We start from the raw sequence: 14,870 nt of genomic DNA on the forward strand, positions 1-14,870 counted from the left end.
CTATGCGGACTTTGATAACCTTAAGAATCAACCATCATATACATAGTTGATACAGGAAAGGAGCAAGGAGATATAGTGTAGAACATTAATACGGCGAGTCATATCATGATTTACTTACTGCGCAGACTAACATACTCAAAACGAGGATAGTGCTTTAAGTGAAAGTTGGACTGAAAATGTTGAGGATGGTGAACACGGCCTCAAGGTAAGTATGCAAGCTTTGACGCGTGTAAGCGTGTGATTAAGAGGCGGATAGGATAGATATATGCGTGTAACTAAACTAAGAAGCTTTAATAACGGTATGTAAATTGATATGAGATGATGTATCTATATACGGCTCGTGCATGCGGTTTAAATACTCATTCGTGTCAGAGAAAGAACAGAGCTGTCGTTAAGACGGCAGAGCGCGCAGTAGTAAACATCGAGAGGTACAGAGTGTAAGAAGGGAATCAATAAAGCGACAGAGATATGCCGGGTAACTACCTTACAGACGAGCACGAGCGGCTGGGGGCCGTTGAGCTCAACAGAAAGGTCAACGCAAACCGACTTTCGGTCTATGTGATGGGTACAACCTCTTTGAAATTGAATAGGACTCATTGAGGAAGGCGTGCCGAAGCAGTGGTATTCGGGTAATCTGGATGCTGAAATGGTATATTTTTACAGATATACCAAAGCTTGGGATTTTGTTATACCATAGTATCTGAGAATTTTAAACCTATAACAACTAGAGCTTGTCCCTTAGGCCTAAAGTGACTTCCTTTGAGCGTCGTGCTTGATACAAAAACGCAGTATTTACAATAGAATTCTATATTAGCCTAGTTCCAAGTAATTTCTGGGTATGAATGAGAGTGAGGGTGGTATACGTAGTGGAAATGGTGAAAAATGGAGAAGATATGAGTTCAAATAACACTCCTTATACATCCCATAGAAATCGCCGAGCCGTTCCACGTTTAACCGGTACCACTGGGCACATGTTGCGCATGTATACGGACTGAATCGATTACACAAATATAAACAACTAGAGCGTTCTCTTATGCTCGATAAATATTCACACGTAGGGTCTATTCGGGAACTGTTGTACACATTCAATAGTCTCGAGCTCCTCTAGAGCTCTGTGAATAGCTCGTCATTTGGGAACGACGGTTCACATGCGGTTTGCGCTGTAACGCTTTAATATTTAATAAGGAAATTACTCAGTCAAGTGATTTTCACCGTACATCTTTCCAGTTAAGCTTTTCTCCACTTGTTGATCCACCTCTACGTATTGGCCTTTTCGTACTAGTCCACCCCGCTCTTCATTAGTGCTGGATGCTTTCCAAACCGGCTGCTCGCGTGGGCCCAATATTGATCGATTACCCAGCAGTAATGTAAGGGCGGGTCATACGACTACTCCTGCGGACAATCAGGCTACCGAAACCAACTATACGCTCCATGGTGCGATCTTCCTCTGCTCCAACCATGTCACGTGTCATGCGGCGCTTGTGGTACGACACAGGACAAATTTCGTTTTGCCTCCGGAGACGATCATCAAACCGCGAAGTACACAAAACAAGGTGAGTGAGAAAAACACGCACGCGTTGAAGACTCGATTCTCATAAGTAGCATATACGGATTTTCAGAAACGAATTGAAATGGCGTCTACAGAGCAAGCACCTGCAGCTCCCCCTTCGACAACTGTTCCACAACCGCGTTACGTACCCGGAGCCCCGCCTCCATCAAGTATATCAAAGAAATCGAGAAAAAAGACCAAGTCTGGAGCAAAGAGCTTGGTCATTGCGGCACATGAAGCTGCACTCTCGGACCATGCGCCGGATGCGGAAGAGGTGAAGGCGGGCAAAGTCGATCCATCGTTGTTGGCAAACCCTCCGCCTCCGTCGAGTGGTGGTGGTGATACTGGCGATCATACCGAGGCAGATGAGCCGACCCACGAGTTCGATTCCGAAAAAAGCTTGGTTGTAGACGCGATCTCGAAGCGCATCAAGGCATTGGGCAAGAAAGCGGTAAGCACTCGATGCGCTTGGCGCTTATGCAATGCCTATTTACAATGATACTATATAGCAACGAGTGAAAGAATACAAGGAGCAGAAAGAGCTGAACGAGGATCAGAAAGCTGCAATTGCTGGGCTCCCGTTGATTGAGGCAGGCTTGAAGGAACTGGAAAGCATCAAGAAAACGGCGGAGGTGCGCATATCGGTACCTGGATACATGTGGTTGACAGAGAAGTAACCGATATTAATTTCAGGGACTTGAGATTAGCGCTCATCGTACTCGGAATCAGGAGCGGATCGAGCAGCAAAAACTCGCAGACCAACGAGTTGCTGAGGCCTCTCAGCAAGCCGAGGTACGTTTGCGCGAGTGCTTGATTTGGACATGAGTATGGAATCAATTTGTGCAGGCTTCGCTTCTCCCACGAATTACGTCACTGCTTTCCTTCCTCGCCCTCCGTAACCTCCTCACGCACTCCACTCCTACCGATCTCTCAATATCCGATCCCGAACGAAACGCGATTCTCAGTGCAGGCGAGGTAATTCTCGCTCATCCTCCTGTTGGTCACGTGGAAGAAATCGTAAAAGGATTCTTATCAGGCGCTGGAAGCTGGGAGGATGTTGAATGTGTGTGTTCCGGCTTTACGGTTGTATACTCTACTTACATTATGTTTAGATTCTCGTCTCATTGAGATAACTAGCCAATTTGTTGCTCCTCGACCACCCACTCCTATCCCCGACCCATCCATTCCCCTCGACCCGACCACAACCACGCATGAGGTCCAACCCGAGCCACCAGCACCTGAGGAGCCCCAGGATGAGCCTGAATCATCTGAGCCAGTTGTTCTCGGCTTCGTTCCTCAGTCAACAGGTGGCGGATTCCACTTTATGCAAGAGTCTGAACTTGAGGCTCCAGCTGCTATGAGCGAATCGCAGGAATGGGTATCTGTTCCTCCCACAGGCGAACCCGTACACAGCGAGGAAGTGGCCGAAGAGGCTGAAGCCGTTCAAGAAGAAGTCAAGGAGGACGTTGTCGATACATGGGGCGCTGCCGCCGGCGCCGATGTCGCTGGTGGAGCACCACTTGACTGGGCTGCAACTGGGGATGAGGGCGATGAATTGCCAGACCTTGGTGGACTTCAAGGTAAAGCATCTTCAGGCGAAACATACTCCCAGTAATTAATACTATTTTATATAGCTACATTTGGTGGCTCGGGAACAGCAACCCCTGTTGCCCAAGCAGCGCCTACTACTGCCTCAGTCCCTACGTCTGCTCCTGCAGGGAAGAGTGTCACGATCGACGACGACGGATTCACCGCCATCCCCGCTCGTCGTGGACACGCACAGCGTGGGTCCTTTAATCGTGGACGTGGAGGGCGTGGAGGAGAGGGTGGATACCGTGGACGCGGCGCTTTCCGTGGCGAAGGTGGTCGTGGGCGAGGAAGTGGGTTCCGTGGGGATGGTGAGGGACGTGGTGGATATCGTGGAGATGGAGAAGGACGTGGTGGCTATCGCGGAGATGGGGAAGGACGTGGCGGCTATCGTGGAGAAGGAGAGGTGCGTGGTGGGTACCGTGGAGAGGGTGAAGGAGGTTATCGTGGACGCGGTCGAGGAGGATATAGTAGCGGAGAAGGCGAAGGTGGTCGCGGTCGCGGTGGAGGTTATCGTGGAAGGGGAGAAGGTCGTGGTGGAAGTGGTACGTATACTGTCCTCTTGAATAATTCTTTATACTAAATCGCTGGTCTCCTTCAGGTTACCGCGGACGTGGCTCTTCTGGTAACGCAACGCCAACGGCCGAGGCATCTGCGCCTGCTTGAAACTATAGCCAGGTGATTGGACTTCGTTTAGTGTTCCATATGGACGCGGGGTTACCGTTTGGTACTGTGGTCAGCCCATGTGTATACGATTTTTATCAAACAAACTTGAAATGCAACTACTCACCCATTTAAGTGACAAATACCTTGAGCTCGGTATTGAAGTAGTACAACTGGGATATTGATATAAAGCTGAGTATGAGCAACGAAAGTTTTAATCTTTCCGGATAAAGGAATATTAATGGCCAAATCCCAAGGGTTCGTATCTCCATGCCCACGGTCCTTGTGCTAGCTTGTTGAGCTGGCGACTTCTCGCTTGGATTCTTTATAGAACTATTTTAATTGGTATCACACCACCTGTTTCAAACACCAAAGCAAAATATATGCGTCATGTTTTCGGGGCCAGCGGCTTAGATCGCAGGTTTCACCTTTTAAGGGCCTTTTCTAAGACCGACTCCGCATCAATGTTATAATAAACGGCTGTTTAGTTCATATACAACGATGACATTCACTAAATAAAGGTCAGTGACTCGACTTGGTCATCACCGAGAGTCTCTTTTTTTTTACGTTTATAAGCTTCCTGCAGACACCAATTATACGCCCATTTTCACGCAGGTAGTGTAGAGTCACACGTGCACTTGGTCTGGTTTTTGGCCAAAATACATTATATGCTTCTTGTTCAATCGCATTGGGTGTGAAATTCATTCATACTAGTTACCTGGTTGCTTTATTGATGTATTTCAGTATACTGAGCCAGGGTAGCATGCGCTAGGAATGCCTCCTTTACCTAGATAATATACTCTGCTTTTCCAGTATTCAAGCGTCTGTGGGCCAGCGTTTCATACCTGCTTGCGCTTCTTATCGTTTTAAATCACGACTCGATATAATAATATAAGCCTATGGCGAACAAGTGTAGACAAAGAATAGACGTTAGTCGGTTTACTAAATGGATAAGGGCCGGATGCCACTCGCATTGAAATACTTAGATACAAGTCATATCGAATGTGCGAGCATATAAGAGTCAATACGAGCGCGCGAGTCAACTATATGCGACCAATCGCGTATATTAATACCATGTGGATGTTCTGATTCAATGTATGACTCGGTTTTCTTACTTGTGTATATATAGGGGGCGCTTAGGGCGACTCCAACGCCATCTCTCTTCGCTTGAATGTTTTTTATTCATTCATACAATCATACACATTAAGAACGACCCCTTTTCAATAACTCGACTCACATACATCAATGAGAAGTTTGCGACCGTGAATGAATTGCAATTGCCAAATGCTAATTTATTTAATCGCCTCAAACTCATGGAGGCCACGATAAAGCTAAAGGCCCAATGTATACCGACTGGAGATGAAGGATATATAATTTATATGCATGACAATACTTATTCAGACTTTTGTCGAAGGGGATTGAGCAGCAAATCACTTCGTGGTGCTGTGAGGTCTAGTACGTAATCGCCGACACGTGACTTTGGCACCAGTGTCACTCAAGCACGTTTCTACCACGAAGGCTGTTGACAGCTGGCAAGATAGTTGTGAGTTCGTCGAGTAGATATTAGAAATACATGCCAGTCGAAACGACCTATTAGGAGTTGAACTAACTGAGGGACTATTTGGATAGGAGAATCTAGCGGCGTCGACAGCACCGATAGAGTGGGGTTTCATAAAGATATGAAAGAGCTACTGACCTACGCTCAGAATGGTGGGTAGCTCACGATCAGTTTGACTCACCAGATTTAAGCTAGCCAACCCTACAGAAGAACCTGGAAAATCAAGCAAAGACGATGGCTCGGAGCTTATAGTTACAGGTGGGACATTAACAGTAGTGGGGCTAGCTATAGCTAATTTATAATTAGACTCGCTGAACGAATTAGAAGGGGCGTTAAGAGGAGTGATTGGATTACCTATCGAAATCCTTATTGAGGTAGGTCTCGTGCCGATGAGTGTCATAAACTCACAGCATTTTCCGCGTTCTACGATTCACAGGTATTAGGGTACCTCGCATTGCCAGATACACTGGCGCTTTCGCGCTCGAGCAAGTTCTTCCGTCGAATTCTGATGAACCCCACTGCCGCTACCCTAAACGTATGGCGTGCATCTATCGAGAATGTACCAGGGTTGCCATCGTGCCCAAAAGACCTGTCTGAGCCGCAGTATGCGGCACTGATATATTCTCACCACTGCACTGTAAGTGTCTTGGGCTTCATAAGAAGAAAACAGCATTAAGAGTTATTCGTATAGGTGTGCGGTACCAGTACCTCGGAGCCGATGGATCCGTACCTAAATACCCGGCTATGCCAAGATTGCATCGAAAAAAAGTGAGTCAGCTGATAGAAGGTAGATTACTCGAGTGACTTACTCCGAATAGCATTGTCGCTGCCGAAGACATCAAAGATGAAGTAGTCGGAGTACTAATTCCGCAGTCGCCTAGTAAGTATGTCTGTGTCAGGCCGCGGGGGCCTTCTGAACACATGTAGTCTCTAGGCTAAAGGGAGGCGGCTGCTGTACAAAGACGTGCCTAAGACGTGATAAGGAGGCGATGGAGGCCTGGTATAAGGAGCTGCATCAACGCCAACTTTCACGAAAGGAAATACGGTCTGAGATAGGACAGATAGGGGATAACTTGGTAGAAAGGGTGTTGGTGGGTCTCATAAGAATCTTGAATCAACCTGAAATTGACCTAGACAATAGTACGCTAGAGAGATGTCTGTTTTTCTACGTGACATTAGTGGGGTATAGGTTATGGAAATACAGTGACCCATCGGGCCGCACTAGCCGCAGGTCGGTTTGGGCATCGTGCCCCATGAGTGAATGTTCCACTCGCATGCGTTGTATTGTGACTTTACCTTGAGCCGTTGTGTAGAAAGTATCACGCCTCGCACAAATGTGCAAAACATCACGAGTTCCAAATTTCATTTCATTGCGATTATACAACATTCCACAGGGATGACCATAGTTCGCCACATGCATTCGTTTCAGCGTGGGATTCAGGTTCTAGAAAAAGGGCAAGTTTGAATCACAAGTATAAGGAAGATCACGAAAAACTGACTGCTTCCCAAGCACCAATGGCGGGTAGCTATCGTCCTTGATGCTCCCAATCAGCGAGACAGATGAAACAATTTGCGATTCATTCTGTAGGCTTCAGAGAAGCTCGACACTTTCCCCGTTTCAGAGTTAAGATCTATTCCAGTCTCCCACGGTCAGCTTGTTGTGGATGGTGATCAAATCTATTGGGAGCTCAGCGTGCTCGGTAGGTGTATATATGCGCTGTCTATTTTGCTGCTATAATAATGCGCACAGGCCTAAACCTCAACCCGGGAAAGATTGAATGTAAGTGGGCATAGATTATCGGATACATGCGCGCCGATGATAGCATGTAGTGCTTGGTATGTTTGTCAGAGGTTCTGCGGTGGTCAATCCCTCAATTCTTCTTCGGAACTATCTAGAAGCCGTACTGAAGTTGAATAGAACGCGAACGATGTCCATTTGGTCGGCGCCTCTGCGTCCGGGGCAAGCCATTTGCCATTGAGTAGTCATTCTTCGGCATTTTTGTGGTAAGGTCGTGACGTCTACAAGAGTTAAGACACAAATTGAGTTATATTAAGGTATCCGGCATGATCGTGCCAGAGAGGTTGTCGGCCAAGGCATCGCTTTAAGTATCAGTTCCCCTTGCGGACATGGTTAGAGTCGGGCTCGGCCAAGCTCTTTACCAAGGAAGAACAAGGAAATTGTGCCCTACACGCGCCTTCTGCTTCTTCCATCGCGGATGACTGTTGTTTCCCGAAGCACCGTGGCTAAATATTAACCATTAGGTTCCAGTTAGCTGGGGATATTGCACTGCGTCCTTGATGTCGAAGCCAAAGGTTGAAGGAACGATGTGAACACAAACAACTGAAGGTCTATCGACTAGATAACCCCACTGAATGAATACGTGAATTTGGACTTGATTGTAAAACTATGACTTGAGCACGAATATCTCCGCTTGTTTACCTGATATGGTCACACGATCGGAGAAATAGTTAATCATTCCTTGTGAATATAATTGGGGGCTAGCTTGATTGGCACCCAGAAGTATCACCCATCTATCCTGTCATGCAGCTAGCTCTGTGCATTTTTTGTTGACTGCTTGGCATGACAAGATAATAAGCACAACCTGGTCAAAAGAGCAATCGATGATCATGGAGGAGGATAACAGATAATCCAACAGATTTATGGATTTAGAGGTGCGTATCGATATCCACCGGATGGATTTATATAGAAAGTGAAGTCACACTTAGTATTGACATTAAAGATTTCGAGATGGAGCTTAACGTGATATCCCAAGACAAGTGTAGCTCTAATTGTCCTCTCGAGTTTATCAAGTGATATAGTACTTGAGCACGTCTCTATGGGCAACCATTCCGTTTATCATGTGAGCCCAGTCCAGCTCCGATAGCCCTTTTCGATGAGTCACCTAAGCTTGAAATGAAAGTTATATAATGACCTGCGATTTTTCGTATTTTGATATCTAGACGGCCTCTACTCTTTACTCATGACGAGAGTGAAGCTCTTTGGTATGACCTAAATTGGTACAATTTATGGTTCATTTTTCGCGCTGTGCTTTTACCAAGTGTTCGTTTTGCCACTGTTGGATAGCTGAACACATTCTATGAGCATATGTGTCGACCTCCATTAGGGACCAGAATGGCACGTGACCTGAGATAGAGAAGCGCCGACATCTCGTGGGCGTGTTTCGGAATGCCTCCATCAGGCAACCGATGCGTTCATCTAGCCCCTATTCGGTAATTACTCTAGATGGCGACGACCGGGCTTGCACTAAGCGAAAGACCCATAATAGATGAAATCCAAATAAAATGCAGTCGGCTCCTGCTATCATCATGCCCTCGTCGTCTCGCCTTCCGTACTCGCAGTCGTCTCGTCTGCCCTATCCGGCGTCTAACGTTGCACCGGCGATGGCCAGCCCAATAACTGTGAACTCTCACCGAAACTCGACGCTCGTTCATCGTGGGTTCTATGACTTGCTTTCATTGGTCCCTGGTACTGCCGGTGTGGGGGTTGGGACGAGAAGAGGAAAGGTGAATGATATGTGGCCGCATGACGAGCTAGTGCCGGGGCAGAGGTACGAGGACATAGGAATGGGAGGACCCCCACCCGCTCCTCCACCTGGAGGCACGTTTATCCCTTCAACCGGAGTTGCTGTATCGCCACCTACCCTAGCCTCACCCAAAGGCAAGCGTAGGATAAGCAAGGATATGGTATCTCGGCCGATGGGGTTTGTGTGAGTCGCTTGGAATTAAATGACTACAATCTAGTCTGATAGGGAATTTTGAGTCATCTGGTCCATGCCTCTGACGCAGATCAGGCCGAAGCATTGCTGAGTCGGTGGGGACCAGATGGAATAGGAAAATTAGGAGTAGGTATTTGGGCTATGTTTATCCTAGATTGTGTTAATGGGCCAATTGGTAGATCCAAATTGGGCTCAACCGATCAAGACTCAAATTCGCTCTAAGCAGCAAGAACGAGCTGTGGCGGAGGTAATGCACGCAATGGATGCTACTCCTGTACGTATCTTATCTATAGCGATCGGTATTTTGTGTTTATCATATCCTAGTCTACATCCTCGGCTAGCGCTCTAGTGCTTCGTGTGGTCAATGGCATGTCCACATCCACATTAACCACATCAACTGTCGCGCCATCGACACCTGGAGCTGAGAAGACCTATTCCCGCCTTGCGAATTCCAACTCCCGACTTGGGCTCAGTCCGCCACTCGAAACTCAGCACGAGCACTCTGGAGAAGAATCAACTGACGCTAAAGCTGGTCATACGAGCGAAGGCAGTGAGATCACGATCAAGGGTCGATCCATCGTACCACATCCACCAAAGCAGGCTCAAGCCACTGTTAGTCCCGACCTAGGTCAGGTCGAAATGGTTGCGAGCCCACTTGTGTGCAGGGAAGGCGTGGGAATTGGGCATCCGATCGGGCCGAGGAGCCCTGGGAATCCACCCCAGCCCCGATCTCCTGGCCGAATTGCCGTGCCGCCTAGATCTCCAGACCGACCGATGGGACCGAGGCCACCTGGCGACAGTTCTGCAGTACCATATTCTCCAGCGCAATCTGTGCCGTATTCCCCGACGCAACCAGCTACACCATATACTCCACAACATACACCCTGGCTACCGACGACACCTCCTAAACCAGATTTTGCCCCCGCAACTCCACCCAAAGACTTTCCGCCACCCACACCACCCAAGCGCGCCGACTTGGGCTATCCTATATCCCCAAAACGTGATATCACTCCCGTAACGCCCAAGCGTGAGTTCCAACCAGCGACGATGCCTCTCAAACGTTCGACATCACGACCGTTACCTATTCCTGCCGGTGGTGCAATCGGAGCTCCTGAAGACCCATTGGCCATGTTTGCGAATGAGCTAATGAGAGGCGTGAATGGTGGAGCTAGTACGTACCCTTTATCCTCATTATCCTTGGCCCCGAGTACATTGACTGATATGCCTCGAGGTCCTATTCCTATCCCCGGCTTACCTGGTTCGCCTCCAAAATCGGGTCTTCCTGGATCTCCTGGGACACCTGGAACAATTCGAATCCACCCTGAGGGTACGCCCCTTCCTGCCCCTACTCCGGGGGCCTGGGGGGCAACTGCTATCAAAGAGGACGCGGGTAAGACACTTTCCTCGTACCCTCCAATTTTGACATCTAATCGTTTGTGCAGAAATAGCTAATTCACCCGGTACCAATAGTGGCGGAATCGGTGTCCCTCGTGGCTTTACAAACTCGATCATTGGAGGAACGGGAGATAAGTGGGCTACAGGGCCAAATGTCAATCGTCAGTATTACCATCTTATCATTGGCTTCGTTATCCTGACATATTCTCTACCTCATTGGGGATCTATTAAATCAAATCATTCATATCCAGCTCCCTCTAAACTATTCCGACCATCGCTTACTACGCTCGATAAGGCTGTTTCGGCAAAAATTTACTTTGAGAATGTATATTTCCCGTTGCTACGACTTCCGCCTTCCAGAGAGCAGAGGCGTCTGGCCATGGAGGCCGAGATGGAACAGGTATGTTTGGTGCCTTGACCTATTATTTATTCTGATTTCCACTATTTCCACGCTTTATTGTATTAACCGACCGTCACCAATCTTATCAGCTCAATATTCCCCAACATATGCGCACTCAGCTCCGTGCAAGATGGCGAGCCAATGAGACCGCTTACCTTCGCGAACGACGGCGACGAGTTGATCAACGTTCGTTTGTCAAGCTCAAGACGATTGGGCATGGAGCTTTTGGTGTTGTCAGTCTCGTGAAGGAGAAAGATACCGGGGAACTCTACGCAATGAAGCAGGTAGGTTGGGTATATACGACTAGGAAATTAAATTGAGAATGGGGGACCCAGATGCGCAAAGTCGATATGCTTCGCAAAGGCCAAGAAGGACATGTGCGCGCGGAGCGAGATGTACTCAAGGGAGCAGCGCTCGTATCTAGTCCGACTGGAGCGGACTGGATCGTTCGGCTATTTTATAGCTTCCAGGACCAGGACCATTTGTATCTTGTGAGTTTGCCGCTTTTTGGAGATCCAATTGGGTTCTGAGTTGTCTGCCCCGATAGGTACTCGAGTTTATGGGCGGAGGTGATCTATTGAATTTGTTGATCGAGAAAGATATTTTTGAAGAGGACTTTGCCAAATTTTACATTGCCGAGGTTGGTCGGTCCTATTTAGATGGACGGAATGAGTACTCATAGAAATAGATGATTCTTGCGATCGAGCAATGTCATAAGCAAGGGTTTATTCACAGAGACATCAAGCCTGATGTTAGTCGTTTCTCAGACATATTTTGCTTTCATCCTGATTTTTTGTTATAGAACTTCTTGTTTGACCCCAATGGGCACATCAAACTGAGTGATTTTGGGCTGGCGTGAGTGGCCTTGATCAACATGTCAATCAGGGTTTATGATGATTAAATTTATCCCCCGGATAGTACTGATCTGCACTGGGCGCATGATACATCTTGTAAGTTGAGACTATCCTTACTAAACCCAAAACTGAAGTTCTTCAGACTATGAGCAACAGCGAAGGGATCTACTTCACAAACATGGTATTGATCTGGAAGATGGAGAGACTCGTACTCATAAGAACCGTCGAATGGACAAGTTTGAAGCTGATCGTGTGATGGGAGGTGAGGGTGTGTTCACTTGGCGCGAGAAAAACCGAAAGAAGCTAGCGTATTCGGTTTGCGGGACGAACTCGTATAGTGAGTGGTATTGACCTCTTTCAGGTTACAATAATTGATGTAGGCTTCGATTAGTGAGCCCAGAGGTTATTCGAGGTATATCCAGAAGCTCCATTGATGAGTGTTAAACTCACAGTTTGTCTTGTCCAGGTCAAGGATATTCCTTCTCTTGTGATTGGTGGAGCCTGGGTGTTATAATGTTCGAATGTTTGTACGGGTAAGTGAAATGTACTAGATGAAAGAATGGGAAGCTGATTTCAATACTAGCTATCCCCCATTCGTCAGCAATTCGGTATATCATCTTGCTTTTTCATTAGCAACCACGATTATTAACTTCATTAATAGCGCCACGTTACGCGTCAGAAGATCCTCAACTGGCGAACATCCCTCCGTTTCCCGCCTCGGCCAAAAATATCTCGTGAAGGTGTTGACTTGATGGCACGCCTTTTGTGTGAACCAGAGGATCGTATTGGAGCACAAGGTGGACTTCCGCCAGGGATGAACCGGCGCAGTGGATTCCTCGGTGGTAGCCTAGATGGGGCGGATGACATCAAGGTACCATGGTCTACCTTCGGAGTATCAATTATTTCAGCTGATCTATTGTAACAGGCCCATCCATGGTTCAGGGACATTGATTTTGCACGCATACATGAACAAGAGGCGCCATTCAGGCCCGAACTACAGCGCCCAGATGATACGAAGCATTTCGATACAGAAATCGCACCCGAGGTAGGTGCTGTCAAAGAGAGCTCTCCACCTCTTTCTGACATTATCCAGCCCCTCGCACCAGCCAACGGTGCTCCCCCAGACGCAACACGAGACCCAATGTTACGACACAAAGTACACGGTGCCCACATCCTCGAGACCCGAAAGGCATTTGCATTCGCCGGTTTTACACACAAAAGCCCGCGCAAGATCAGCTATACCACTATTGATGCTATCCTCAAACCTTTTGAGGATAACGACGCCAAACGAGTCCCTGCAGCACATGGAGGAGATGATGAACAAAGAGGCCGGTCGACCCTTAGGGAACAGGAAACCGTCGGGCGCGGAAGAGCTATATCCATGTAATTCGGACTATAAAAGTTTTACTAGTGGGTTGTTGTTTTGTTTATAGTAGTTTAGATACCCGAGTCTGATCTCGTAATACGTTGCACTGAAAATAATGATATGAATCCATGTAACTCATGGTTATGAGATTAAGATTCTGCAGTCATCAATCACTTAACGCCGACGTGTGATCCGACAGCAATTGAACTCCGCTTCGCTCTAAGCCTGGTGAAAGCGGATTTCGCCAGCGCATATGTATTCGTCTGATTCCACGTAGATACTGAAAGCGTCAATTATGTTCTCGTGAACAGTGTGCCAGCCAACTTTAGGGGTTTATTCTGTTGTTAGCGGGCGCAGAAGTCGATCATGGTTAACCACAGCTATCTTTCCCTCAGGCTGGTGCAAGTACGCCACTGTACAAGGTTATAATACTGAAAATCAGTGCGTGTGTTTAAGTGAGAATTGAGCTGAAATCAAGATCAATACATACTGATTTTAGCTATCAATTCTTCCATAGTCTGATTCATGCTGAGGGAGGCATACTAACATTGTAATTTTCAGGCCATATCCTACTGAAAGAAGGAATCTTTTACTGATGTACTGATTTTCAGGATCTTATCACACCACAGTGATATACTGGGACGAACTTCTCGTCGCGTTCTCTACATTTCTAAATTTACACGCATGTATTAATTCAGCACGAAGGGAGTCAAATGGTATGTTATCGTAGGCACGATCAATCAAGTAAACTCGACATTTGAGTTTTGCCTTGGTATGATAGCCTAACATGTGCGTTTGCCACAGCACGATACGGAAACTGGGTTTGGAAACAAAAAAAAAAAAAAAAAGGGATGATCTAGGGAACAAGCAAATGCGGGCTTTGAAATGAGGGCACGAAACACGACGGGAGATATCGAAGGAGCGCGAAATGCTTTCAAGCCACTAAGGACGTACCTATTACTTACAAGGATCTCTCTGAGGCCTTCTGGTCGGGCAACTCCAGGGTGGCGACACATGGCTCGGTGTAGGGGAAGCATGAAAAAATCCAGAACGCACCAAAGTAATCTGGGTGGCAAGAGTAGTGACCTGATTTCATTGCTACTTTTAGGCATATAGGTTTCAGAACAAGGGGAACAACATATCGTTTATGGTATAGTTTTATCCACTGATGGATTCAAAAATGAGTTGTATGCGTGGTACATGTGTAGAAGCCAATAATAATCGTGATTGCAATGTTCCAATTATCTCAACTGACAGCAGTCGCACGTCGTTGTGTTAATTATTGGCGCAAATGCATTGTTATGTACATCCGAACATCAAGCCTTTATGATCGCAAGAAGCAATCGATTGGGCTGAGCTCAGCGCACAATAAACCTTGGCCGATGAGCTCAACCATATTTGGAAATACTTACCTCAAAAAACAAGGCTCTCCACAGCATAACCACGTAAAAAGCCGGATTGGTTTATAGTTGACCGAGCCCTGTATGATCCGTAGACATATATAACTCCATGCGCTCACCACTTGGCATTCTATGTTCTACCCCAATTTTTCCAACGCCCGCCCCCTGTCTCTTGTGTCCATTTATTCAACCCAGTAAGACATGTATTCAAGAACCAGGTATGCGTCATTACATGACCGTCATCCAGGCTCCCAATACTGAGTGCCTTAGCAACGCGAATATTGTAAAGGAGGGAGAAAATAGTCATGGAACCAAGGAAGGAGAATGTAAGCTTCATAAAATCATTCCTATTTGCGGCCTC

The 14,870-nt window shown here is 47.1% G+C and overlaps 3 protein-coding genes across 3 annotated transcripts; all 3 read left to right on the top strand.

Moving 5' to 3' along the window:
* Positions 1 to 1,631: 1,631 nt before the first annotated feature.
* Positions 1,632 to 3,802, top strand: RhiXN_06906 (uncharacterized protein; the record flags this gene model as incomplete). The annotated part of the gene is made up of 7 exons (XM_043326722.1): positions 1,632 to 2,000; positions 2,059 to 2,181; positions 2,243 to 2,341; positions 2,396 to 2,612; positions 2,662 to 3,129; positions 3,184 to 3,681; positions 3,738 to 3,802. The coding sequence occupies 7 exons, from the start codon at positions 1,632 to 1,634 to the stop codon at positions 3,800 to 3,802; spliced, it is 1,839 nt and encodes a 612-aa protein (XP_043185194.1).
* Positions 3,803 to 5,478: 1,676 nt separating this feature from the next.
* On the top strand, positions 5,479 to 7,151 carry RhiXN_06907 (F-box protein; the record flags this gene model as incomplete). The annotated part of the gene is made up of 9 exons (XM_043326723.1): positions 5,479 to 5,509; positions 5,553 to 5,615; positions 5,664 to 5,731; positions 5,794 to 5,994; positions 6,049 to 6,125; positions 6,176 to 6,237; positions 6,285 to 6,448; positions 6,946 to 7,057; positions 7,108 to 7,151. 9 exons carry the CDS (start codon positions 5,479 to 5,481, stop codon positions 7,149 to 7,151), a joined length of 822 nt encoding a protein of 273 aa, XP_043185195.1.
* Positions 7,152 to 8,684: 1,533 nt separating this feature from the next.
* RhiXN_06908 (LATS, large tumor suppressor) lies at positions 8,685 to 13,130 on the top strand (the record flags this gene model as incomplete). The annotated part of the gene is made up of 19 exons (XM_043326724.1): positions 8,685 to 9,085; positions 9,139 to 9,224; positions 9,274 to 9,368; positions 9,419 to 10,265; positions 10,326 to 10,484; positions 10,537 to 10,889; positions 10,979 to 11,173; positions 11,225 to 11,380; positions 11,437 to 11,529; positions 11,578 to 11,640; positions 11,692 to 11,744; positions 11,808 to 11,839; positions 11,886 to 12,080; positions 12,135 to 12,155; positions 12,210 to 12,276; positions 12,327 to 12,351; positions 12,405 to 12,614; positions 12,669 to 12,788; positions 12,837 to 13,130. 19 exons carry the CDS (start codon positions 8,685 to 8,687, stop codon positions 13,128 to 13,130), a joined length of 3,465 nt encoding a protein of 1,154 aa, XP_043185196.1.
* Between the last annotated feature and the right edge of the window lie 1,740 nt (positions 13,131 to 14,870).

Source organism: Rhizoctonia solani, chromosome 13 (genome assembly GCF_016906535.1).
Source record: "Rhizoctonia solani chromosome 13, complete sequence".
NCBI classification, from domain to species: Eukaryota; Fungi; Basidiomycota; class Agaricomycetes; order Cantharellales; family Ceratobasidiaceae; genus Rhizoctonia; species Rhizoctonia solani.